The 23,455-nt window shown below is 33.3% G+C and overlaps 1 protein-coding gene across 2 annotated transcripts in view; it reads right to left on the bottom strand.

The window, feature by feature from the left end:
• The window catches only part of TBCK (TBC1 domain containing kinase), a 186,422-nt gene that overhangs the window by 81,155 nt on the left and 81,812 nt on the right, over positions 1-23,455 (bottom strand). For both annotated transcript variants that reach the window (XM_036025646.1, XM_028507475.2), the window contains exons 20-22: positions 20,270-20,355; positions 3,835-3,871; positions 2,706-2,867 (exon numbers count right to left, since the gene is read on the bottom strand). In XM_036025646.1, the coding sequence (XP_035881539.1) occupies positions 2,706-2,867; positions 3,835-3,871; positions 20,270-20,355 (285 nt within the window). The remainder of the gene's footprint in view (positions 1-2,705; positions 2,868-3,834; positions 3,872-20,269; positions 20,356-23,455) is intronic.

Here is a 23,455-nt window from a genome sequence, read left to right as displayed (position 1 = left end):
CAGGGCTGATATCTATCAATTTCAATAATTTATAGAAAAAGCCAAATAGGCTGAATGCTGCATTTACACTACCAAGAGAGAAGCGTATCATGATAGAATGAAAAAAGGAGGAAAACAGAATATAATGATAATAACATTAATAAAAACTTATAGCACTTGCTCTTTGCCAGGCACTACTCTAAGTTATGTAATATACTTATTTATTTAATAAAACAACCCTATGAGGTAAGTACAATTACCATTCTCATATAACTGGAGTCAAGGAAATAGATACAAAGAGGTTTAAGCCATATCCCTAAGGTCACATCACTGTATGTGGTGGAGCCAGTATCTGAAACCCAGATGATGTGGCTCTGCATTTCATGCTGTTAGTCACTACGTCACTGGGACTCTCTTTGTAGAAAAAAACAACTAAAAAGGACAATTTTTTTAAAAGTCTGTTTTGCTCACATGGTTACCAATGGGATGGTGTTCCTTCATTTAATTGTCAAGAGATACTTTGAACAGCAGCTTTATTAATCTGCTTCAGCAAAGAATTCAATTAAATTTGTTCTGATTATTTGTGCTTTTAAACTTAGTTAAATGGGGATTTCAGTAAGGTACAACATAGTGACTTTAAACCAATTATTAAGTCTAATCTATTTTTATCTATAGAGACTGTCCCAAGGATTAAAGTGAAATGCAGAGTTAGCGTATCAATTTTTTTCTTGGTAAACTTAATGCTTCTTTCAAATTACGTTGCTAGCTTACATCACTAAATGCTTTGCTTAAAAAGGTGCATTCAGTGTGTTTGTGTGTGTGCCAGTCTCAACTCACTTTTTAGGATTCCCTTGACCACTTCCCTGTTCCTTTGAGCATCAAGCACTGTGATGGGACTCAACATGATTTGAAAAAAAATCTCTTTAGATTTATGTAGGAAAAGACATACTAAATAAGCGTAATTTGATTAAAAATAAAACAAAACTTAAGAACAAAACTTGCATTTAAAGCGTTTCTGTTTTTTTTAAGTCACATTTTTCTTATACACCTTTTTCTTTCCCGATGGGAATCAAATGTAGCGAGTAAGTGATGAGCCAGAATAATGTACTGAGCGGCATGGCAGTGCCATCAGCACGAGGCATCCCGTTTTCAAAGTTAACAGAGTTGACCTTTTCAATGAGTCAGTCCTAACAATCATATATTCTTATTTTCTGATCTGAGAAATAATGATTTTATTTTAATGAACAAGCAGTTACCACTAACCTGTCTATAAATTATGAAAACAGATCCCTTCACCAGTGTTTAACTGGAGCATTTATGGACAAAATTGAAAAAGCATTAAATTTTCTTGTCTTGAAACTGTACAGTCAGCATTCCTAGTGTATATATATCTTGAGAACTGACCATAAAAATTCATTTAATCCTAACAAGTCATCCTCTGTTTACTTTGGCATGTTGGAAATGACAGGAAAACATCTGCAGGGTAGAGACAGTATTCCTAGTTTGAAGAACTTGCTTCTTAGTTACTGTTAAACATCACAAAGAGAAAAAAAATAAAGGAAGAAAAAATAGATATTTGATTTTCACAAAGACTTCCCGAGAAAAAATAATATAAGAACTGAACTATTATTTGTTTATATGAGAAACAATTTACTTTAATTAAAATTTGATGTCAGAAAGCTGATGATGGTACTTTTAATTTGGGGGGAAGAGGGAAGAAATTTTAAACAAATTAATAATTTAAGCATTTTTGTCATTTTTGCAAAAAGTATGACACTTAACAACAGAAAAATGGTAGAGTACTAGGTACAGATAATCCCCTAAAATGAAAAATCAGGGTAGGCAGCAGGTTTATTATTCCTCTTTAGAATGCTAATAAATATATAATCTTAATGTACCTTTTGTTCTTTCAGTTTTAGGCAGATTTATCTCTTGGATAAATTTAAATGTTTATTATCACCAGTCACTTGTGCCTGCCTGAAAATATAGAGACCAGTGATACACTCAGGACAAGGACTGGAGTCAATGAAATGCTGTTTGAGAAGGTAGAATTCTTCTGGAAAAACATTTTGGTTTAGTTTTCTCCTCCTTAGATTGTTATAGTCTAGGTAACAACGTTACTTTCACTTTTTCAGCCAGAATATCAAAGATTAGACCATAGTTGCATTCCATACTTCTATACTTAAGCATTCAACTCCCAGATTTACCAGCTCCTTACCTGTGAATACAATACACAGCCTAACTTACTGTTCTGCACTGCATGATGTAGATTTTCCCTGGAATGTGATTTGCCCTTCCAAGAAGACAGTACTTCCTTTCCTAAATCTGTCACATTGTTAGCAAAAAGCTATGAATTGGACAGAGCAAATCAATATAAATTCTTAAACACCTTCCCATATGGCCTTTTATTTACTCTACCCGCTGAAGATAAACAGGCCTGTCCTAAGCAAAAAGGCTAATATGGCACTGCCCTCTACCCTTTACCCCTTTGATGGCATCATCAACATGAAAGTAAACCAGAGTGAGCTAGAATGACCCAGTTTTGTATTTACAATGCTGGGCCAGCAGAAGAGGCAATATTTAAGGGAGAGAATCCAGCGAGGGATAGTGGAGCTCAAGCAGAATAGATTCTGAGGGCTCAAATGATTATTTGTGCAAATTGGTACAAGAATGTTTCATCCTGCAATTAAATCTCATTTAGTGATCCCATATATTTATATCTGTACCTGGTAAATCAGAGAAGAGAAGTATGCACTCATTAAAGCCATTAGCCAAAAGCCGGTCCCGCAGCTGCTGAAGAATTGCTACTCCAATACAGAAAGGGAAAGAGGAATTCCCAAGTAGCAATGTATCCCAGAGGTGAAAAATTTTGTGCAGTGGAAATACATCTGTAAAATATAAAAATATAAATTAATGAATTACAAGAAAAAAACTAACAAAAATTAAAACAATAACAAGATACTTTGCTAGACATATGACCATTAACAATCAAAACTATTATTTAAGACATATACTACCAAACTGTTGTTATAAAATGTTTATTTGGCTTTATAAATGTATTGCTTCCTAAGAAATCGTTAAAAAATTGATAGTCAGATTGGTCAAACTGGTGACATTTCCTAACCTTCATTATGAATGCTGATGTAGTTGTTCCATGCAATGTATTTCTTCCTAGTAATTTCCAGTTAATACTTATTCACTCAGGTAAGCTTTAGTATTGTTGTATTTCTATTAAGCACTCTAAATACTTGCTTTATTAAATTCACATAAAAAAATCCAATTAGCAACTTTTTATTTTTTGCATTTTTTTTTATTAAACAATACTGTATAGATCTTTCCAGGTCAATGCATACAGATTTATTTCAAATATTGTATTTCACTTAGCATGTATGTATATTTAAGCAGGATGAGGACTGTGTTAATATTTGTAATTGGATAAAGTATTATACATTCACATAATCTGTTTAATTTCTAGGGAAATTCTAGTTTATAAAATAACAAAAGTATTAGTTATTAGAGAATCTCTAAAAACTAAGCCTGATGGTTTTAAAAGCTGCCTTCCAAAACTTTATGTAAAGACTATAGGTAATGTTAATTTCTTTTTCAATAGAGGGCTGAAATTTTATGACTGTTACAACATGTAAAAGAGGTTTCATCCAATACAATATTCTTTTTTATATTCAGCAGTCAGAACAATTAATATTCTTTTCTACCTAACTCTATTAGATTAGAACTGCATATAGATGCTTATGTAATTAAATCTGCTGATACTATTATAAACATAATATACTACGGAAGAACAGAGTTGAACTTTTGCCAACACAATATCAAAAGAAGAGGAAAAATGATACTTACGAGTAAACATGGTGAGAAACCAAGGGATGGCATAGAGCTATGAGTAGAAAAAGGGGTCAGAGGGACAGAGAGATAAAGAGGACATAAAAGACATAATTAGAAAGATTGCCAATAAACTGAATGGTAAAGAAAGTTTTATTTTGATCTGCTCTAGTAATTAAAATAAAACAGAATGTAGATCATTATAATTATCATCACATATATGCTATTAAATAATGTTCTCTATTACAAAGACTGAACATGATCCTTAGGCCAAGGATTATTCAACAGAATGTCTTCACTTCATCAAAGGATACAATTCAAGACCATGCCTAATCCAAACAGAACACTAGTGTGCTAATTTCAAGGGTGTACTTTTCAGGTTGTACAAAAATATTTCTGTGATTAAGTGGTTCTCATTAGTGTTGAGTTACCCTTACCGACTTTGAGACTCAATGAGATATCTAATAATGTCCAAAATACCTCATAAAAAGATGTTATAAAGCAAATGCTTTCTGTTAAGACTTTTTAAATTAATAAGAAGCTTCATAGTAAACTAAAAGTAATAAGATCTAGAAATGATATAATTTGGTTTTTTAGCTGTGTGGCAAGTTTATTTTCCTAAGTTTACTGTCTAGAAATTTTTTAAAAAGTCGCCGGTTCAATTGCAGCAATGGACTGAACGGTAGCTTGTTCAATTCCTGGTTAGAGCACATGCCTGGGTTGAGGGCCTGGTCCCCAGTTGGGAGTGTGAAGAGGCAAACAATCTATGTTTCTCTTACACATGTTTCTCTTTCTACCTCCTTTCCCCTCTCCTTAAAAAATAAATAAACAAAATCTTTAAAAAAAATACTCACTTTAAATTAATTTGGTGAGATTATGAAAGTGAGAAATCATTCTTTTTAAAAAGTAGAGAACAATCTTCTTTGTCAATATCATGTATCAAAAATCAATAATAATGTATAAAAATCTGAAAAAGTTCTAATTTTACTTTCTGTGAACATATAGGTTTCTATTAAAGAAAGATTTCTGTACAACCTATTGGGTGTGAATATTTAATTCTCCCACCAGCTGTACATTATGAATTTATGAGTGCAACTGCATATACCTTTGTATTGCACACAATTGAATATTCATGCTGCCAAAATGCCAGTCAAGAACCATAGTATAATTACACACTATACTGAAATGAGTACTGTACGCAAAATAAAGCTCATTGCTCTCCACAAGATCATCGTGTTGACACATAAGCCTTTCAAGTGACACTACAAGGGGAGAACTGAGGCATACATAGATTCAGTGTAAAGGGAATGGCCTATAGAAAACAATAAAATATAACAAAATCCAAACTCTTCAGCCTAATTTAAAAATAAAGTCAGAAATTAGTTACATCACTAATAGTCAACTTATATTTCCTTTAAGGACTTGACATCAATTATATTTTCCTCTCCCCTTTTGATCAAAGCCGACTGTTTGTTATTCTGAATTACTTCAGTAACTAACTCATTTTTTCACATCCTGAAGAAGGCATGTATGTGAGGAAACTACACAAAGCAGTGAAAGAACCACTTAAAGAACCAGAGGGAAAACTTGCTAGGCTCACCCAAAGCCAGGAATAGCTCATTTTATCACCAGCCAGAATAAAAAAAAAATAAAACAAAACAACAAAACCCTGTAATGAACAAGATACCAGGGTATAGTTTTAGCAATGGGGCAAAATTATGCTCCCACATTTCGCTGACCTGGTCTACGTAATAAACCTTATAAGCAAGCCCTTAAAGAATCATATTATTTGAATGTTACTTAAATGTATCCCCAAATAAAGCTTAAGAACATTATAAGAATATAAAATATCTAATACCCAACAAGGCAAAATTCATAATGACTGGATTCCAATAAAAAAATACCAGTGATATAAAGTAGCAGAAAAAAAAAAATAATCCATGAGGACCAAAATCATTCAATCAAAATGTACACAGAACTGACATATATAGTCTGTCCAGAAGGTATTCAGCTATTTACTATGAAAAGCAGAGACATTTATTGAAGATACAAGATACAAGAAACATTGTACGTAGGACATTCATGCCTCAGTCCTCTTAAAAGTAGGCACTTTGGGACCTCACACAGTTCTCCCAATTACCATCAACTGCCTGGTTGTATTTTCCTGAATCTCACTAATGATCTCAAATCTCTTCCCTTCAAAGGTGATTTTAATTTAAAAAAAGCCAGAAGTCATAGAGCACCAAATCTGGGCTGTAGGGGGGCTGAGTCACCTGGGTGATTTGATGTTTTGCCCCAAAACTCTGCACAAGACATGAGGCATGAGTGGGTGCATTGGTCATGATGAAGCTGCCAGCCACCAGTTTTCTATAGCTACAGCCTTCTAAATCATCTGAATAGTTTCCATGGAGGGATGTTTAAGCTTAACACAAATTTTGATGTAGATCCATTGCTCTAGTCGCTCAGTTATTTTGAAAGCAATGGTCACACAGTATACATGCTCACTCAATGGTGTCTACCACCCCACTGATTAGTCCAGTGAAATCATCTTTGTTTATGCACGTACATTCCAGTCTACTCCTCTGGGCTGCCAGGTTACATGGATATCACACAAACCATCCACATTATATTAACAATGTTACAGTGACAATGGCTGTACTTTTTCTGGAAAGACCTCATATATATTTAAAAATACTTAAAAACAGCCCTGAAGAGCATCACTCAGTTAGTTGGGTGTTGTCACACAAAGCAAAGGGTCACTGGTTCGATTCCCAGTCAGGGCACACGCCTGGGTTGTATGTCTGGTTTCTGGACAGGGTGTGTGAGCGAGGCAACTGATAAGTTTCTCTCTCACACTGATGTTTCTCTCCCTCACTTCTCCCTCCCTCCTCCTCTAAATAAATAAATAAAATCTTAAAAAGTAAGTAAAAATATTTAAAAATAATTGACTCTAAAGCAAAAACAATTTCTCATAGGGTGTATAACATATATTGAAATAAAATGTAGAACAATAATACAAACACCAGGATATGGAAATAAAGGTATTCTGGGGTAAAGTATTTACACTATATGTGAAGTGGTATAATAGTATTTGAAAGCAGATTGCTATTAGTTGAAGAGTGTAGTATAGACTAGAATTTCTTAACCTTAGCAGTAGTCACATTTTGGGTTGGATAATCCTTTCTGGGCAGGAGTGGGGGTTATTATATTTTGCATTTTAAGATTTTTGCAGTAACCCAACCTCTACCCACTAGATGCCAGAAGCACTTGTCCAGTTTTGTAAAAAATGTCTCCAGACATTACCAAAAATCCCCTTGGAGGCAAATCTGCCCGTGTCTGAGGACCACTGTATGTCCTAAAGAAACAAGTAAGAAAATACAATGAAGAGTTACAGCTAATATGCCAACAAAAGATGAAATGGAATCACAGAAAAAATATCCAATTAACTGAAAGAAGGCAGATAAAAAGAAAAACAAGGACAAAGCAGTGATGAGACAAATAAAATAAAACAACCAAATGGTGGATTTAAAGACAACCACATCAATAATCATATGGTTCTGTGATGGTTAATTTTATACGTCAACCTGACTGACCCATGGGAGCCCCAGGTATTTAGTTAAACATTACTCTGGGTATATCTGTGAGAGTGTTTCTGGTTAAAATCAACATGGGAGGTAGTAGACTGAGTAAAGCAAATTGACCTTTGTCATGTGAGTGGGCCTCATGCAGTTTGGTGATCTGTACAGAACAGAAGTCAGGGTGAGGGGGAATTCATGCTCTTGCCCTGAATAATAGCAGTGAACAAAGCAAAATTCTAGCCTGTAAGGCACTTGCACTTCATTAAGAGCAGGAGATGGTCATTAAATATTCTCTCAATCCACTCCAATTATATTTTTCAGGCCGTAAGACACACCTAGGTTTTAGAGGAGGAAAATAGGGAAAAAATTTCAAAGCAAAAAATGTGGTAAAATATTTAATAACATAAATAACATAATGTTTCACGAATGAAAGCGTAAACAGTACTTAATAGCAGCATTAATAACCATTATTCCTCTTAAATTTGGGGGTTGTATCTTATATTCAGAAAAACATGGTAGGTTCTTGCCTCCACCTCACCACAAAAACTACTCTGTTTTGTACATCAAAGATTTCCATTTGCTAAATCTAATGGCCAATTCTCATTCTCAATCTTTCTTTAACAATCAGCAGTTTGACAGAATTGACTACTCTCACCTTCTCAAAATGCTTTCTCCCCCTATTCTGCTTCAAGACATCATGGTCATCTAGTTTTCTTCTTACCTTTCTGACTGCCCCTTCTCCATTTCCTTTGTTGGTTCCTCTTTACCTCCTTGACTTCAACACTGGTATGCCCCATGTTAGTGCATGGACTTTTTCTCAAAATGGTTACATACAGTGTGAGAATTCCTGTATTTATAACCCCATCCCAATCTCTACCCTGAATTCCAAACTCATATGCCCAAATGTCTACTTGACACCCGTACTTGCATGTCTACCAGAACATAACACCCCAAACTGAGCTCCTGAGACTTCTATAATGTGTGCCTTCAAGTACAGACCCTTAAATCTCAGTTAAGAGTAACTCTATTCTTTGAACTGCTCAGGCAAAGAAATGCTGAAATCATTCTAGACTTTTCTTTCTCCTACATGTACATCTGTCACCAGAATTCCAGTGGGTTCTACCTCAAACCATATCCAGAATATGAAAATGTCTTACCATCCCAACTCCCAATTTCCTGATTCAAGCCACCATTATGTCTTGCTTAGATTAATTCACAGCAACCCATGAGCTGTCTTCTAGATTCTATCCTTGCCTTCCTAGGGTTTCTCTTAACATGGCCTGAATGGTTTTGTTAAAATGTTGAGACAAGAATATGCCACCCCTCTGCTCAATGGCACCCAGTGGCTTTCTGCCACTGACAATAAAAGCAGAAGTCCTAACTCTGACCTGTAAGGCTCCACGTAATCTGGCCCTCCATTTACCTCTGACCTCACCTCCTTGTCCATCGAGCTCCAGTCATGCAGCTCATATTTCAACAAAAATCAGGTAATGAGAAAACTAATTAATCTCCCTTGGTTAATACATTTAAAAATCTATATTAAATAGTTGAAAGTATTTTTAAAACTTGAAATTTTAAATTATATACTTATGCTTTGACAATAACTATGAAAGTTATTAAAATAAGTGAAATAAAGTATATTTAATGACATTTGAAAAATAATAACTCCAGTTGAATTAATTTCTTTAGTAAAATATATAACAATTCCCACATGCTCACCAATGACAGTCACCTCTTACCAAGTAAATCAAAGAAGGACAAATACATAGGTAATATATTCTGAGAGAATGTAACACCTGTTATTTATTCTTTCTACATTTCTCCTATTTTAATATTTTAAAATCTTAATTGAAATTTTTACCTTAAATAATTTCTTAAAATATTAGTATATATTCATAATGCAGTCTGATAGCCCCCAAATAGCAAAATAAGATAATATTGACTACTAGGCAGATTCGAATTTTAATTTTTTGAAAAAACAATTGAATAATGAAATTTTTTATTACAAATACAAAAATGTATAAAATTGGTCTTACCAAGTTAGAGACATTATTAGCTGTGTTTAAAGTTGAAAATAATTCTGAAATAATATTTTCAACTTTAATCCAATGAAAAGAAGTCATACATGTACTATTCTCTAGATTATGAAATTGTGTATGCATGGTTTGGCAGTGCTGGGCTGCTAAAAGAGTCAACTAAGTAAATACTGCCCCCTAGCAATATCAAGAAAGAATAACGATATTTAGCATTTCACGGTGTCTTTTCTGTATGTGCTGGTAATGTCAAAATCTGTAATATCAATAGAAAAACCAAAGGCTGAGGGCTCATTAATTTGATTCTGAAGAACAGAAAATTGTGGCTTAAAAGCTTGTAAATGTATAAAAATGAAAAAGATTTAAAGAGAAAATGGTTCCTACAAACTCTAGGTGAATCTTTTGTCAAATAGATTTTTACTCACAAACATATTGGGTGCTCTCACCATATATACCATTATAAAGTTATTACAAAAGGGGGAGGTCTTTCCAGTTGATGTTCTTAATCTATACTCTAGTGAGCATACTATATTTTCTGTTTACTCCATCAGAAGTATTTTCTATATTTAAATTACTATAAGCCCAATTTTCACCTAGTTTGATGCTTTGCAATAATTCTTGCACTAGAAAAATGTACATCTAATCATTCAAGGAAAGGATGAATAAAAACTGGCAAATTTTCAAAGCAGTAGAAATCATCAAATATTTTCTTAAAACTTGGAAGCTTGGAAATTGCAATCTTGTGTTTACATATCTCTTTGAATGTTTAGGATAGTTGCGAAGAATAGCTAATGGATCTAAAACACCTGGCAGAGGATGTGGCATATACCAGACACCAGTATAGAAGTTACAATGACCATTCTTAATAACAATTCATAAGCTTCTGTAATTAGAAAGTGTTTTAACACCCCCAACTTCTGAGATAGCCTCATGTAGCCATCTCACAAAATATATACAAGTTTTATTAGAAGAAGGAAGAAGGTAATAAAAAGAGAGAGAGAGAGAACCCTAAGCACTGGGAACTGTAGATGTTATTTTACAGGCTGAGGTAAACTCACTGAAAGCTAGGTATAGCCTAAGAAGGCTAAATTATTTACAGTCCTGCTGGCTTTCCGAATCAACATTCCCCAATTCCATTTTGGCTACCCTGAATCCACAAAATTTCAAATATTCTTACATAAAGTATTTTTCTTTTACTTTACAAATTCTTTAAGATCCTTTATTTTCTGTATATCTTATTTATTATTCTCTTAGCTACATAATCAATTATTCTCAACTACGAAGACTAAAATAATTAAAAAATAGAAGCATGATGAAATTGCGTAGCAGTATGGTACAGTATTAAAATAAATCATCACTATTATACCACCTTTCATTTTTATTTATTGTGTCACCCAAAGTATTGTACAGTCTTTCAAAAAGATATATATGAAGACAACATCTTCATGTATGTTTTTCTCTTTTAAAGTTTTTAATAAACAGTTGAAAAGTCAGAATTTTTCATTTTCCACTAGCAAGGAGAAGAAAATCGACAGAGGATGCTGCACAATTATTAGACCAATCAAAAGACTGGCAGTAGGGGAGACCAATGGGGAAAAAGGCGGGGCAACTGTAACTGAACAACAATTAAAAAAAAGATCGGTAGTAGTATTCTAAACTCTAATAAAGTTGTAATGTTGCTTATATAAGTGAAATTTCAAAGTTCAAGTGCTCAAATGATGATATCTTAGATGAATTTCCTCAAACATGAGAATCAGAGTAAACAATTAGTTAGACACTAGATGGGAAAGACCTCTTCACACAATATTTTGCAAGGTAAAACTGAGCCATCCTATTTTGCTAAAAGAATGTGTGATAGTAATTTTGAAATGATATTTCTGCAAAAAAAATTTGATACAATTTAAGTAGGCAAATGCCAAAGGTTATTGAGTTTACAAAGTCATTAGAAGGAAACAGATGATTAAAAGAAAAATCATTAGGTTTATCATTCTAGTTTGTGTTCATAACTGTAAAAATGAAAAAACTTTATACTCATGGGACAAAAAAGACCGCTGTTTCCAATAAAGTTATGAACCCTGAAAATGTTCTGTTTTAATAACTGCTTTGACCATATAAATACAAGAAGAACCAGGAATAAAGCAGAAGCTATGAGAGATGTATGTGAAATCTGGAGCAGTCACTGTAAGATGGGTGTGCTCCAGGTTTACGCATGACAGATGAGCAGTAAGTTCAAAGGATATTACACACTTCACATACATATACTTTCAAAATAGGAACATATGGAATGAAATTTTAGGTTTGCTATGCTGGAATTCTTACTAAATTTTTTTACAATATGGTTATTGATTTTAGAGAGAGAGGAGAGGAGAGAGAGAGAGAGAGAGAGAGCCACTGATTGGTTGCCTCTCATACACACCCTGACCTGGCATTGAACCTATAACCTTTCGTTGTACAGGACGACACTCCAACAAACTGAACCACATCAGCCAGGGCATTACTAAAATTTTTAATTAAGTTATTTTTACTATGCCTTTGTTCTACTTCTGAACATTATTTAAAAAAAGACTTAAACATATAAACATAATTTAAAAGGTTCATTGGATCCAGATGATAAATGGTTAATTTTCTTTTCTTTGTATATCAAAGGTTATATTAGTTACATCTTTTGCAAGATGTAACTAATTTCCTTAATATTAAAAATGAATTAAATACAAATAAGTTAACTGTATAAACATATCATTCTTTTATTTTTACTTGACTTGTAATATTGAACAAAAAATTACAAAGTAGAAATTAATAATAAAATCACTTGGACATTTTAATGCTTCTGAAATCCAAACGATCATTTTTGGAAAGGATTAATTACACTTCTAGAGTACCTTTGAATTATCTCATTGTGTACAATAAACACTTTTCAAAAATTTCAAACAAAATTAATTTTAATTTACTTTGCATTTAAGAATATAAAATATAGAAAAGTACCTTTTATAGATCCTTCTGGATGAGATCAGTGGTGATACTAATGAATGTGATTTTTTTGATATTGTGCATGTTTTATAGTTGTTTCATAGTTGAAAGATCTACATAAAATTTATTAAACCAATATTTTTCCAAATGACTGATGCGTAGCATTATAAAAGTATGCATGGGTAAAAGCCATTCCAAGGGCAAGACACACTGATGCATTTGAGTGTAATGGAGTATGAAAATCTCAATGATATGACTTTAGATTGACCATTGCAAATAAGCTTTAAGAAACTCCCACTGTCTGAAAAGGCCTGAAGTGACTACATATGTCTGTGGAAGGCCCGATTTTCTTCATATACTTCACCAAAACAATGTATTTTAACAGATTGAATTCAGAAGCAGATATGATAATCCAGCTTTCTTTTATTAAGTAGAGGTGGCAAAAATATAAAACAATATCTTTTTTTTGTTTTGGAAAACAATTATTTTTCAGGAAAACATGTTATTTTGGTTAATATGCAATGGTTTTGTTATGGTCATTTTTAAATAAATTAATGTATAAATCTTTATATGTCTCAGTAAATATTAATAGATGTAACCTATACAAACAAAAACTCCTCAGAATCCTAGAGAATTTTAAAATTAAAATATAAAGGGGTTGTAAGAAGAAATGTTTTTGAGAACAATTGCATAATGCTATACTTCCTTTCATTTGTCTCTCAATTGATATAATGATACATGAGATAAGAAGCAGAATGGGAAGAGTAATTGAAATAAAGATTTACTTAACAATAAACTTGGTGGATATTTGACTTATATGTATGTGTTCTTAGAAAGAAGGTACGAAAATATTACCTTATCATTTTTATGGAATAGGTCTTTGGTTTATAAGATATGGGCCCTTTCTGAGAGGCAATTAAGCTGTATTGTAAGAAAGAGAGCTCAACAAGTCATATATTTTCAAGGACCTTAAAAACCCCACAGTCAGCAAAATGGGGTTAGGGCTGATGTAAGAGACATTATAGTGTCAGTCAGAAAAGAGGACACATCCTGGCACCCTTCAGATGAATCAGGACAGATCAGTGAGGACTACTGTTATGAAAGATTCTAAAAAGTGTACTTTCCCAATTTATCCTGTAACCGAATTTGATAAAATCTAAAAAGCTCATGGGCAATAGACTAAAGTGGAAAATTTCTTTTCATAACAATAACATGAAGGCCAGGGATGAATGGAAAATGAATAAACAAAACAAATGCTAAATACATAAGTATTTCTGAGCAATCCTTTCATATTTTCTGTTAGTACAAACTCAACTGAGTATAATTTTGAAAATCACAGTGATCAGCTTTTAAGTAGTACAGGCATCCATTAATATTACAGCTAAATTAAAGTGATTTTGCCAGCCTACTTGTTTATCCTGAACTTATCTGCTCTATCTCTAGCAGTGACAGTAGGTTCAAAAAGCACAGAGTATACTGAGATACAGCCCTTATCATTCCTCTTAAGAGCCTGACAACTTTTTAAAATCTACATGTTGAATGCCAGTCATAGCATTTTAGGACAACAGGTTTTTGGTTTGTTTTGTTTTGTTTTTTAAAAAAGTGTATGTTCCTGTCTTACTTCACAGGCTTGGTTTATTTCCAGAGGCAGAAACATACACCAGGACAGAAATGATACAAATCACCCTAGCCTTGCTTTTGCATGTGGATCACATCACTGGCATGACACACATAATCTAAGGATCACATCAGTGCACAATATCCCCAGCATTTCAAGCTTCAGTGGTGTTCAGCATTCAGAGTTCTGTGAAATGGAAAGAAGCCAGAACTCACAGTTTTTCCTGCAATGGGAGCCCACGTTTCAATGGTGGGAGACTAATGAAGGCTTACTTTGACAGGGTTAGTTATGGAGCTAGAAACTCAGTTTGGGATCTTATTACCCAAGTATCCACCCTTCCCCTTGATAAATCATCACTTGTATTGTTAGAGGCACAGAGTTCTCTGAACAATTATTTTAAATGTAAACCAATGAAGACAATAATTCAAGTGGCAGGGAGAAACACTGAACATATAAACTAATGAAATGCAACTAAAAGTAAGTGATTATAGAGTAAAAAAATGTTAGAAAAGTTCACCATTTCATCACACCCCTCACACTACTATTAATTGTCAACAATCTCCATATTTAAAATATCAAGTCTGTCTTCAAAATTAAATTTAAAAATAGTTTCAACATTTTCATATTATCCACAGATAACAAAGAGGTAAAAAAACACATACAATAAAACAAACAAAATCAGGATAAAAGTTTTCAAAATACAATTTTCCCATTAACAATTTAACTTTCTTTGTTAAATATCTTTCATTTGCCCATTCTCTGTGATCAGAGAATAGTTATAGAAAAGGGAATTTTCTCCAACTTAAGATATACTTTTTGTCCCTTCACTTATCTTTGTTTATTCTAGAACTCTCAAAGGTGATGGAAACATGCCCTATAGGGTGTTCGGAAATATATGTGGAGTCATTTTTCAGAGATATGTGTAAGCATTTCCGTGTTACAATGAGGAAACTGCTACAGACGTCTGGTGGCTGGAAGTCAGCCAGGCAGCACTTGCCTTGTACTGGCATTCTCCCATTGCACAGGACTTACTACTGTTTCATAACAACACAGTACATTTAACAATCAATATTACTTCTATAATAATACTGGTATTGAAGTGTTTTTACAAGAAGTTACAACAAATGCCCCAGTAATTAGAGGAGGGGATCATAACAGAGAGGGGAGCATAAACGAAAGAAAGCTATTCCATCAAAATTAAATTACTGAATAACTAACTCACCCTGTGCAGCAGCACATTTATAAAATACCAATGTACTCAGCCACTCAGATTTAGCAAACATTTTGCCACAACTACTTCAAAATATTTTAAATCAAAGTAATATATTATTAATAGAATGGAAGACTCCTTTGTACCACTCCGCAATGAAAATTTTCTTCTTAAAATCTATGTGTTGTACTTTTTATAAGTTCTGCAAGATTTCCTTCTTAGGTGGATTTTGTAAATATGACATTCCACATTAAGGTCTTTTAGTCAGCCTAGAATTTATTTTTATGTATGGTGTGGGACTGAGCTTTGATTCCTAACTTCCTCTCCATATAGTTACCTAATTGTATCAGGGCTATTTATTTAATAATCAATAATTCTTCCTTTTCTAACATCATTAAGTTTTTATCCTTTTGAATAGCATATAGGCAATTAAAAAATATCTGAAAATTTTCTTTCTGAGGCAACCTAATGTTCCTTACATGCTTTCTATGTTATTTCAGTTTTTAAAGGATCGGTTGACTTCTTTGTTCCTGTGGGGTCCTGGACATGGCTCCTCCAATCCCCATGATAGAAGGCTGGCCAGAGGGCCCCCAACCAGAAGAAATGCGCACAGCTTTGGAAAGGATTGTAATTCCCTCCTTATCTCCCTTCAGGAGCTGATTCTTGTCCTGTGTGACTGCTTCTTGACCTTTTCTCTTTGCATGTACACACTGAGGTAATATACTTTACAGTCATGTGCCCCTTTTGTCTGGGGCTCCTTAAAACAAGTCTCGGACTCAGGGAGGTATGGTCCTAATTCACAGATCTGCCACCATCGGTGCTTCTATAATGTGAGTAATAAAGACTATGTCTGCGCCATCCAGTCCTCCTTGTGTTCTTTTCTTTTCTTTTCTTTTTTTTTTTTTTTTTTTTCAGCGTATCTAAATGAGCAGTCGAGATCTCTGGGCTCGGCCCACTGCATTCCAGTTCCACACACACCCCTTCCTTTGGTTTGAAAGTTATACATTCTCTTTCTATTCGTCTAGTGATTACCATTAAAACTTTAACATGCATTCTTGTACTTCTGCATTCCTTGTGAGCAGAGACACCGAGTGCTCTTTGTTCTGGATTATCTTTTCAAATATGATTATATACGAACAGCCTCAGGAAATGAAAGAGAATCTCCTTTTGCAGCAAAGGATAGGTTTACTTATAGCTTTGAAAGAAAAAGATAGTGTTCTTTTTTCTCTCTTTAGAGTAAAGGGAAGGCATACTTACTGTCAATTTTTTAAAAATCCAAATTCCTTATGCTCAGAGCGCCTGTCCCATGATCTAATTCACTGCACATGCAGATATCATCTAGACCCTCTTTTATTTGTCTCAATGATTTGGGGGTAAGGGGAACCAACACAAATACACAAATGTTCAGGCTGCTTGCTCTGCTGTGAGTGGTAAAGTCCTTTGCTTCTGACCCAAGGGTCTTATGTTTTCTGCCAATATCCATAAATCAATAACAGGCTCATTTATTAGCTTTTAAGTAGGATAAAATCAAAACCTGGATTTGAAAGGATCCCTGATTTGATATCTAATTATAATGAACACATTATTTTACTCTCAAACAGTGAAAACATTAGAATACTTTTATGCTGAGGTCAAACCTACTTTTACCTTTCATGTCATTGTTATCTAGACTAGTATTTCCATCTTGCCGTTAGCCTTTCTAAAATTAATTTTATATATAAATATGAAATTGTCATTGTTTAATTAATTTGCAAATTTGTGAGGATTAGATGGATAGTTTATTAAAGAACATAAAGCAGTACTTGGTACACAGTAAAAAACACTTAATATGTGTTCAGAGTAGGTTTTAATAGTGTTTTCCACTCACCACTATTTCTTACATCATTCAAAATTCAATTTTTCTGAATAACTAAAGCAAAGATAAATTATTTTCCTTTTGTGATTCCTTCCTTAACAACATCTATATCATGAATATATCTAAGGATTTAACAGACTGGCTTTATGATTCTATATATATTTTCATGCATAAATGTTTTCAGTCAATCTATAACATTAACTGAGCCAATGTACTATTCTGTTCAGCACTGAGCATAATTAGGGGCTTTCAAGAAAATTTTTGGAATTATCCCTTCTTTCCATTTGTATCTTAGTTATTAATATTTGTTCCCTCTAAATCTAACACCATTACCAACTCAGCACTTCTATAATTTCTTCAACTCTACCAAAAGATTTAATATAATATTGTCTTGTATCATACCTCATATTATAATGTAAAGAGAAAATTGGTGCTATTAATAAAATGAATACTTAACACAAAGACATGTACACTAGTTAATGTTTTTACAAGGTTTTCATCTGTAACCATAATTATAATAGGGCTTGACTTTATTTTATGTCTGCTTGGTTTATCAACATATAACATGTGTTCTTTTGCAGCCCTCACTGAATAAACTATGTGTGTATTCAAATAAAAGATGTTCCTCCATAAGTCTAGAAGCAAATGGCACCGTGCATGTTAAGGATGGTTACTTTAGGCCTACTGACCCATCACAGTCACAGTAGTAAGTAATGGGGTAGGAGGAGTACTTCCACATTGTAGTCTCCATTCTCCCAATGCAATATGAACCAGCTTCAGGGAACAGGGTTGTCAAATGACAGAAATTAAACTTTTAGCTCTGTGACTAATTAGTTTTGTTGCCTTCCCAAACATTAAATTCTTATTTATTTAAACACTGAAATTATCTATTTCATACACCTTATAGATTGGCTTTGAAAATCAACTAAAATATGATTTACAAAAGTATGTTTCACGTCAAAGTACTCTGTAAGCTGCTTATACTGTGTTATTGTTAATACTTTAAATGTATTAATGGAATGCTATTATAAACATTTTTCACTCCCAATCTTGATATGCAGGTCTATGTATATAAACCTTAAGAGGAAAAGCAAGAGGGAATAAGGAGATCTCTATCTCAAAAGGAATTTTTGAGGTTTATAAAAACCTACAATACTATTCTTTCCTTTATGTCCCTTACTCTAAGGGGCATATTGGTGAAAACATTGCTGCATGGAATACCTGAAATTTCCCAGCCTATGTTTTCCTCTAGGACTTTTATGGTATCGTGACTTATATTTAAGTCTTTTATCCATCTTGAGTTTATTTTGTATATGGTGTAAGTTGGTGGTTGAATTTCATTTTTCTGCGTGTAGCTGTCCAGATCTCCCAACCCCATTTATTGAAGAGGCTATTTTTACTTCATTTTATGCTCCTGCTCCCTTTGTAGAATATTAATTGACCACAGAGACATGGGTTTATTTCTGGGCTCTCTATTCTGTTACGTTGTTCTATGTTTCTGTTCTTATGCCAGTACCAGACTTCGTAAGAGTGGCCTTGTAATACAGTTTGATGTCAGGTATTGTAATCCCTCCTGCTTTGTTCTTCTTTCTCAAAATTGCTGTGGCTATTTGGGGTCATTTATGGTTTCATATAAAGTTTTAAAATTTTTATTCTATATCTGTGAAATATGTCATTGGTGTTTTAGTAGGGATTGCATGGAATCTATAAATTGCTTTGGGTAGTATGGACATTTTGATGATGTTAATTCTTCCAATCCATGAATATGGTATATGTTTCTATTTGTTTGTGTCTTCCTTAATTTCTTTCTTCAGTGTTGTATAGTTTTCTGAGTAAAGGTCTTTTCCTGCCTTGGTTAGGTTTATTCCTAGGTACCTTATTTTTCTTGTTGCTATAGCAAATGGGATTTTTCTTCTTATTTCTGTTTCTGATATTCATTGTTGGTGTAAAAAATTCCTTTGATTTCTGAATATTGACTTTGTATCCCACTATTTTGTCAAATTCACTTATTAGGTCAAGTAGTTTTTTGGTGGAGTCCATAGGGTTTTTCTATGTACACTATCATGTCATCTGCAAACAATGACAGTTTTACTTCTACCCTAAGAATCCTGAAACATCAATTCAAAAGAACCTATATACCTCAATGTTCACAGCAGCACAATTTACAATAGCCAAGTGCTGGAAACAGCCTAAGTGCTTACCAGTACGTGAGTGGATCAAAAAACTATGGTACATTTACACAATGGAATACTACACAGCAGAAAGAAAGAAGGAGCTCCTACCCTTTGAGACAGCATGGATGGAACTAGACAGCATTATACTAAGTGAAATGAGCCAGATGGTGAAAGACAAACACCGTATGATCTCACCTATAAGTGGAACCTAATCAACAAAACAAACAAGCAAGCAAAATATAGCCAGAGACAATGAAATAAAGAACAGATTGACAGTAACCAGAGAGGAGAGAGGAAGGGAAAATGGGGGAGTGGGGGGAAGGGTCATCAAGAAACATGTATAAAGGACCCATGGGAAAAGCCAAAGGAGGGTAGGATTGAGGGTGGGAGGTGGAGGTGTGTGGGGTGAGGGGGGGTGTAGGGAAAATGGAGACAACTGTACTTGAACAACAACAAAAAAACCTAAAATACTACATTCTAACTTCCTCTTAAGTATGTGACTCCATGTCACATACTGTAGATGAGTAATAGGCTAGGCCTCACCCTTTACAAGTCAACTCTGACTTTTAGCTGAATATGGAGTACTGAGAAGCCAATGAAGTAAGCCAAAATCTTGCAAAGCTCCCGAGATAACATACCAAGGAAAACACTGAGGCTACTTAAGAATTCACTAAGTTCAAACGTCTTACTTCTATAAAAATAGGCCCAAGTATCATAAAACCCAAGTAAAAACACTTAATAGCACAGTTTAACATAACACTAACACTAATGTGTTTTTCAAAACAATCTGAAAGAATTAAGTATGTTAAGAAAAACAATAAGGTATATTCCCTTTACCTAAAGGAAGAATAGGAAAGGTAACCACACAGACTTTATAATAGAATAATATAATTAGTAGCAGGCACTTGTTCAGATACAAACTTATGACAACAAAAACTTTAAAAACAGCACTTTTTTGTGTTGCTAATTTCTGCTTTATTTTTTTTACCTCATGTTAATTAACATGCCAGGTACTCACATCTGGAATAAATCCAATTTCATTGAGATGATTGCTCAGCTCTGGATCATGGAATGCAATCATCTGGGAGAACACAGTCAAGTACTCTGAAATGACGATAAAATTAAAACAATCATCATTGTCACACAGTACATCAAGTAAATGCATTAAATTCATATAAATTGGTTTTATTTATATTTTGAAGAAATTTAATTTCTTCATGAAGAAAATGTGCTTTAATAGATAATTCTGTTTTGTTACCACTTTAGTCAGTCACATAGTGCTAATTACCAAATAAATATACCAACAAACTCTGATATAACTTTTTTCTACATTCAGAGCTATCAGTTCATTTCTCTAAATATACATTATACATATGATGAATAACATTTCCTATTTTATACAAAGAAATTTTATTTTTTTAAAAATTTTACTTATGTATTTTTAGAGACAGGAGAAGGGACAGAGAAAGAGAGGAAGAGAAACATCAATGTGTGGTTGCCCCTCAAGTGCTCCCCACTAGGGACCTGGCCTGCAACCCAGGCATGTGGCCTGACTGGGAATCGAACCAGCCACCCTGTGGTTCGCAGGCCAGCACTCAATCCACTGAGCTACACCAGCCAGGGCAATTTTCTTTGTTAATATTAAGTTGTATGTATTTTATGTTCAGAAAATATAACAGGTAATAGATAAATAAGGAACACTTTATAAGCAGTCACAAATAGAATCATTAAGCATCAAATTTGTTTACATATACAGATATAAGCCTTTGTTTCTGTTCTAATTTATTACCATAAGAGACTGGATTTGGTATATTTAGAAATAAGGATTAACATCGTATTAATCAGAAAATAAGAATATGGTACATAATTAAAATGTTGATTCTAATCCTATTAATTCATAGGGTTCAGTTGGAATATGAGGAATATTTTCTAAAATTTTTCCCTTTTTTCAGCAATTTGCTATTATTGTCAATTTACTCACTGTGTCCCAATCTAAATAATATATTTGTAACAATCTACTCAAGGGCAAGTAACCAAAATTTTTTTACATATTAAAAATATTAAAACATTTCAGAAAGGTCCCTTTTTTGAGATTGAAATAACAGTAACCTAATGAAAGTCCCTCTTGATTAATAACCTCAACTCTTCCCTTCAATAAAGTTAGCAATCTTTTTTCAAAATAATTATTTGCTAAAAATAACTTCCAAATATAATGTCTACTTTTCTTTTTTAATTTTAGAAGTTATTTTAATGTTTCAAGAAATGGTATAAATATTTTGACAATCCGATGGTCAGATTGTACGAGTAGCCTTCCCGTATTTTCTGCAATTAAAACTTTGCTTCTGATGGCCACAATTATTTTATAATTATTTATCTATAAGCAATGTTATATATTATACAAAGAGAAGCACCAAAGCCAAGAAAAGAAAAGATGAGGAGGTACTGTATTCAGTGCCACAGTTGGCCTTGGCTGGGTACTCAGTTGGTTAGAGTGTCATCCTGATATGCCAAGGTTATGGGTTTGATCTCCAGGGAGGACACACATACTAGAAGCAACCAATGAATGCATAAATAAGTGGAATAAGAAATTGATTTTTCTCTCTCTCTATTTCTCTCCCCCATCTCTAAAATCAATTTTAAAAACACAATAAAGCTAAATTTCACAATTAATGTGACATTTTACCCATGATTACTAAATAAAAAATGGGTTAATACTTTTGATTAATACTTTTCTTTGTGATTTGATGTTTATTCTACTGCAACACAATTCTATGTATACATTGTCTCATCTTTTCTTCTAAGAACAACAACAAAAAAAGTATAATTACATCAGGTTCAAGAGTTACAGACTAAAGACTAGGACAGATCCCAAGGACCCAGGACACTTTGAGGTTTAACTTTTCTTTAGGTATTTTTCTCCTTCCAATTAGTGATGGTACATTTAAAGTCCTAATTTACCCAAAAGCCAGAGGTATGCAATATCAATCCTGGGAGAGTCTTAATTGCCAGCAGTAGATTCAGTGTCTAGTGCACTTACTGCCCCTTTTAACTCTCAAAAATATCACAATTTAAAATGCTTTATAGTCTTCCCAGCTATAGGTGACACTACATTAAATGAAATTTCACAACAGGGAAGATACTGACCTTGCCCTCAAAGGATTTAGAAAGATAAGCAGGGAAATAAAAAATTGGGGAAATTTTCACCCAATTCTCTTTCCCAGATTTATATGTTATCTCTTTCCACCTTTCCTTTTTTAACTTATAAAAACCACATCTTACAATGGTCCCAATGTGAATATGCTTTGATTTTATAAACAGTACAAGAATATGTTTAATGTTGTTCCAGAATTCCAGTGATTGCTTTGGTGAAAAAAATACAATAGAATGGCTTCAAAGAATAGTGTAAAAGTTTTGTAGGTTGGTTTTATGGGTTGCTTCTTTCTTAAGTGTAAAGTGACATTAAAGTATAGCGGGTTTTCCATAAAGGATTTGTTCTCATTCTTAATAGCTAAATGGCTGCCTCTTTCTTTACTTGCTTAAAGCTGCCTTTTCTTTCTCCAAATAGTATAAAATATCTCTGTCCTGAAAGTTATAAGCCTATTTTCCAACATCTTTGAAAGTGTATAATATCATTTAAATCCAACTGGTATTCTAATATTCTGAATCTTAGAATAATTTTACCAATCTTAGATATTATAGAAGGTAAAACCCTGAGTTGTTAAATTAGCACATTAGTTTTTTTTTTTTTAATTCCTGTGTGTTCCTTCTTTATCAACTCAATAGCAGCATCACAAGGAAAAATTTGATAGTTCTAAAAATGATGAATATTAATTTAGGCCAGTAGTAATGAAATGTATTATCTTAAATATGCCCTCAGGTAATCAATAAATAGCACCACGAAAAAAACAAAAACAAACAAACAAAAAAAACAAACTCAGGATATTTGGACTAAATAGATCATTTTCTCTCATCAAAAGAGGCAAAGCATTTTAGAGTCTGAATATGTAAATCCTATATAATATGAATGGCTTAAAAAAATTAAAGTTGCTCTTGAATATAGAAACTTCTGATTTCTGTAAAGACAAATGACTAAATAAATATTCACTTCTACATCAGCTATTGATCAGTTTCATATGACATATGAATTTTCCAAAACTTGTGGGGTTAAAAGGATGCATGTGATACTTATGTCAAACAAAATCAA

Source organism: Phyllostomus discolor, chromosome 1 (genome assembly GCF_004126475.2).
Source record: "Phyllostomus discolor isolate MPI-MPIP mPhyDis1 chromosome 1, mPhyDis1.pri.v3, whole genome shotgun sequence".
NCBI lineage: Eukaryota > Metazoa > Chordata > Mammalia > Chiroptera > Phyllostomidae > Phyllostomus > Phyllostomus discolor.
The sequence above is the reverse complement of the archived record's forward strand: the minus strand, read 5'-3'. Positions and strand labels throughout refer to the sequence as shown.